Below are 5238 nucleotides of genomic sequence, written 5' to 3'. Positions count from 1 at the left end.
ACATGAGGGTTGGAGGCAGGCAGGGGTATTTGGAGGGGCTTCCTGGAAGATAGAACACGGTGAGGGACCATCGTTTTTGGCAATGAGCAAGCCAGGAAATCAGGATTTTGTGATGGGGAGGAGGGATGGAGTGAGAAGGCCGCTCTGAGCTCAAAACTGAGAAGGAAACGTATTTAATAATATATATCTGTTGTTCCTCATCTGGAACAAAGAATATGTGCAAGAATGTGGGAAAAACGAGAGTGTAGTTGGGATCTCACTGGAGAGGCCGGTAGACCCGTGTAGTTGTATAATATACACGTGCGGTGGCCACAGCCTGCACACTGGCAGTTCCCGGTGATTTTGTCCCCGCGTGCTTCCTTCCCGCTCCCCCTCCATTAACTAGGGCTGTGCTGCTTGGGAACTACTGTGGAAATGTCAATGTGTGACTTCTGATGTTAGGCATAGAAGACACGGTGGCTCCTATCCACCTTCCACCTCGCTCTCCCTCGCATCACCTGCTCTGGGCCCAAGCCGGCTGCCAGGTCATAACGCCATTGTCATTATAGCAACCTTATAAGGAGATCCCTGTGGCAAGTAACTGAGGCCTCCTGCTAACAACCAAAACCAATTGGCCAGGGATGCGAGGGTGCCCCCTGGGAAGTGACTCCTCCAGCCCCACTCCAGCCTTCGGATGAGACGGCATGGCCAACAGCTCGGCTTCAACCCCGTGGAAAACACTGAGCTGGAACCATCCAGTTAAGTCGCTCCTGAATGCCTGAACCACAGACACAGTGAGAGATAATAAATGCTCATGGCTGCTGTAAGCCACTATGTTTTGGGGGTTATTTTTGGCAAGCAGCAACAGATAACGAATATGTTTTCCATATATTCATTCCATATAAGTAATGCATATCATTACTTAGTAGTTCAGATATTGAAACTCAAGGGTCACGTAACAGCATGCTTTATACTCTCCCCCATGTAGGTTGTGATGCCTTGAAAAAAAAATCTAGTTTTTACTGTGTGATTTGAAGGCACCAGCATCATAGGGTAGTTCCTCTCTTATCCCCAAACTTAGTCCTCTAAAGCAAATCGTAGGAGTGCCAATAATCCAAGGCTAGTTCCTTAAATGAAAGGTCTATTTCAAACATCTTGGCATTTAAAATGTTACTCTTTCTAGAGCCGAAGGTTAAACTAGTCTTTCGATTCTTCAGAGATTTTACTGATTCCCTCTGGCTACCGGACTCTTCAGTGTCAAACAGAGCCTCGTTAAGACTCCATTGCAGCGGGGCTGACCCCACATCAGGAAACAGACCCCCGCAGTCACACAAGCCACGCAGAGGTATGGGAAAGACCGCGCAGGGTAGCCAGGCAAGCACTTTCTCAGGCAGCGTCAATGCCCCTTTTTTGTTCTCTGTTTTTTTGATTAACTACTTGTGCATTTCCTCTGGATCCCAACAGCAGCTCCCTGTGCTCCTGTCTCCTGCTGTCCCCATCGGAAAATCCACAGCCACAACCTTTCCCAGCCTTTCATCTGCCTCTGGAGACTCGGGGAAGCCAATTGGAGCATTGATCATCTGACAACTGTGCTGCCCTTCAGGGCACAGAAGCGTGGTGGGCGTCGTCGCCCACAGGAGCGTATGGGGAGGGAAGCCTTAGGTATTGTGCCTCGCACCACAGGTTAGTGGCGGCCCCTCCCTCGGGAGGCTTGGCTTGGGATCGCTTCTGTTTTGCGGTACTATGTGTAACCTTGGCATGCAATCAGCAGGGAAAATATTCATTATTGCCTGACTGTCTGCCGAAGACAATTTCAATTATTCTGGCATTTCAATGGATGAAGAAGCCCTTTAGGCTGGCCCGGGAGATTAGACTTACAGGCTCTGTAAATTAGGAAAGTTACAATCAGTATATTATCTGGCAGGCAGCTGTGGGATACACCACAGCGGGCAAAGAGAGACAAATTGCTGTATTCCGGTCGTGGTTTTGATATATCAATTTACAAGTTTAGCATACACATTTGTGAAAGAATGATTTTGCATTTCCTAAATCACTTTTAACTGCCTGCACTCGAAGTTTCTGAACCTGTCCCTTGAATAGTCGGCTCGCATTGCTGACGTTTTGTTTTAAAGCCCAATTTCAGCTGGGAAAAAAATATTGCTGAGGACAGAGCTTGGGAATTAATGTTTCCTAAAGTTATGCAAATAGTATAATATATGGCAGTTAATCAGAATATTCCATTTGCAGAAATGTGAATAACATCCCACAGAAAGGCTTTTTCTTTAATGGGATGTTTTTCCCGTCTCCCCCTCTCTCTGTTGCGATCATTGTATCGACATATTTAACATACAGTATTTCACCATGCCTGTCTGATGTGATACATCTGAAAATAAAAATACTGAGCCGAATAATCTATCAAAATACTTCAAAACGGTTGCATAAATGACATCTATTGGTAAAGAAGTTCTTCACGATTCTTCAAGTTCTTTCTGACCATTTTTGATATCTTAGCACTCACCTATCATTTGAACAATAGATTTACTTTTTACCTTTGTAAATTTTCCTTTAAAAAATACATCTTGATGCTGCTGAATGCTCACAGCTCTGCCTCAAGTAGAATTAACATTTCCTAGCTGAGTTTAAGCTGATTTTCAGAAAAATTGTTTGGCTTCTGGTTAATATGAAAATTTTTTTTTCCGAGCCCGATGGTTACCTTGAAAACAGCGTTCATCTTTATATTTGCCCGAGTCCTTTATAAAGCAAGTCAAGAGACATAAAGAATTACTAAAATACAGGTATTTATACAAGAGCTTTATAAACAGTGTGTGGCTCCGATGCCCCCAGATAACTCCCACTTTCTAATAGGCCTCTCTGAAATTCAAAACGAGCACAGAAAACTCCAGAGGAAGCTTCTTTGCTCTGGAAATATTTACATTCACTGGGTAAAGCAGGAGGGCGGGTTTGGATACATCGTCATTCTCAGTTTATTTAAAAAGAGTTTTAGAATTTTAATGTGAGAAAGTTATACTGGCTATTAGTGTGAAGTTATACTGGGTGTTAGTGTGAAGTTATACTGGGTGTTAGTGACTAGCATGTGACCATGGCCCTTGCTGTAGGGGTTGAATTCAACATGCCTTCCACCGGATGCTCCTCTCTACACCTTGTCAGAAAGGGGTTTATCAATCAATAACATGGAATTCATTTTTCGCCTGCCCTGTTTACAGGATGAGATTACCCACGAGGGACAGCGCTGTCTGGTACAATACCCAGAAAGTGCCCTTGATCACAAACACTGCCGTTTGACTGTGGTCTTACTCAGTACATTGTGCTGATGTATTTTCTCATGGGAACTGTTGGGCTAGCCCAGGCAAGCATCTGCGATTCTTAAACGGACAGTTTCGGGCTGGAGAATTTAAGAGACAACCGAATAGAGTTTTAATGCCCTGTTAGATGATAATGAAAGACATTTCGGGAAAAAAAGAAATTGCAGTTAGTTTGAAAGCCAGGGCCCACACTCCGTATTTTGACAGCAGATGGATGGCTATCCCGACTAATCCCAGTTTACTTTCTGACTTGGATTTGTATCACTGGTGCAGTGAGATGGTGAGGGCTTCCTCCAATCTGGTTAATGCTCAGAACCCATGTTTGAGTTTTAGACTAATTATGGGCCAATAACTGACATTTTTTCTATAATGTGAAGACTAGTGGCAGGAGTAACTCAGTGAGATTTAACATAAAAGCAAGATAAAACAATTAAAGTGGAAGAATATTTGATTAAGTGGATCGCTGATTTATAGTGGGGTAAATTGAAATTGAAAGGAGAGTGAACTTTTTATGGTAATCATATCTTACGTTCATTATCAGAGACTCTGCGTCTTTTGTGCTTTTGCGATTTAAAAAGAAATAAACCCGTTTCAGGAGGAGTTATCCTGGATGGCATCATTTTTTTTTGTCTTCTCCTGAGTTATGGTTTCTTTTCGTGGCAAAAGTTGAATAAATCATATTCGAGTAAATTCATTGCCAAATGTGCAGTCGACATTTGAATAGACAAAAAAAAAGTGTAGTAACAAGGTCACACGTGGCAAAACACACACAAACACTTTTGTTTTGGTGACAGCACTTGACATATACTTCCATTGGCATTTATTTGGTATTTGCAAAAATTGTAGCCATGGCAACATCCCTTAACATCCCTGGTGTGGGGAAGAGCAGAATGCCCCGAGATCTGCTATCAGCCCCGGGACGTTGTGAAAGAGCTACGTGCTGCATGCCGCTTCTTGTTCAGTGGCTGGCTCTGCATCGCTTGGAATTAACTTGTTTCTGAGGCTTGCTTAGCAGGTGCCTGCCGCGTGCTCCCCACATTCCGCTTCACCATAGCCGGCCCTGCCTTTATGTGACCCAAGTCACTTTCGCAGCGGCGGGGTGGTGTGGGTGCTGGCTCAGAAAATGGAACATTATAGTAGCCAGCAAACGGAGAGGAAGCAGGTCGGCATAGGTGAGGCCATGGACGAGCAGAGGGTGCTGACTGGGGAAATTCAGAGAGCTTTTTATTTTGATTTTTACCTATTTATTTATTTATTTTTTTTTACTTTTTAAAAAGCTCACTTATTTATTCAGAGAGAGGAGGGGGAAGGGCAGAGAGAGAGGGAGGCAGAGGATCTGATGCAGGCTCTGCGCTGTCAGCACAGAGCCTAGCGTGGGGCTCGAACTCATGAATTGTGAGATCGTGACCTGAGCTGAAGTAGGATGCTTAACCAGTGAGCCACCCAGATGACCCTCGAAGAGCTTTTTATTTTTTATTTCCTTAAACTTTTTAAATGTTTCCTTATTTTTGAGAGAGAGAGAGGGAGAGAGCACGTGCGGGGGAGGGGCAGAGACGGAGACACAGAAACTGAAGCAGATTCCAGTGCCTGAGCTGTCAGCACAGAGCCCGACNCGCGGGGCTCGAACCCACGAACCGCGAGATCATGACCTGAGCGAAAGTCGGACGCTTAACCGACTAAGCCACCCAGGCGCCCCCCAAAGAGCATTTTAAAGAGTAGAAAAGAGGCAACAGTTCACTGTGTCGCAACTAGAGTCGTGATTCTTGGATGATACATTTGAATTGCATTCGTTCCTTTTTACCCAAATGTTACTTTATTGCTATTTTTAAATTGTTTGTATCAGAAGACGCGGCGCTGCAACAACTAAAGGCTCCAAGAAGGAACTCTCCCCTGAGTTCTGGCCCTGACCCTCCGCCCCCCCCCCCGTGCCTGTGGC

The 5238-nt window shown here is 44.6% G+C and overlaps 1 protein-coding gene across 9 annotated transcripts in view; it reads left to right on the top strand.

Annotated features, from left to right (window-relative positions):
* LOC144227000 (uncharacterized) overlaps positions 1-5238 on the top strand; it is a 15829-nt gene that overhangs the window by 9741 nt on the left and 850 nt on the right. For 4 of the 9 annotated variants that reach the window (XR_013333813.1, XR_013333810.1, XR_013333809.1 and 1 more), the window contains 2 exons: positions 1197-1324; positions 1444-3902. Coding sequence is in view for 4 of the 9 variants with exons in the window: in XM_077758528.1 (XP_077614654.1) it covers positions 1163-1324; positions 1444-1662; positions 3204-3208 (386 nt within the window). In the remaining 5 variants the exon portion in view is untranslated. Of the gene's footprint in view, positions 1-48; positions 738-1162; positions 1325-1443; positions 3903-5238 lie in introns of those variants that run through there. The other 5 variants (XM_077758528.1, XR_013333811.1, XM_077758526.1 and 2 more) reach the window with 5 other exon arrangements.

The sequence above is a fragment of the Crocuta crocuta genome, unplaced genomic scaffold (assembly GCF_008692635.1).
Source record: "Crocuta crocuta isolate KB4526 unplaced genomic scaffold, BGI_CrCroc_1.0 scaffold32, whole genome shotgun sequence".
NCBI lineage: Eukaryota > Metazoa > Chordata > Mammalia > Carnivora > Hyaenidae > Crocuta > Crocuta crocuta.
The sequence above is the reverse complement of the archived record's forward strand: the minus strand, read 5'-3'. Positions and strand labels throughout refer to the sequence as shown.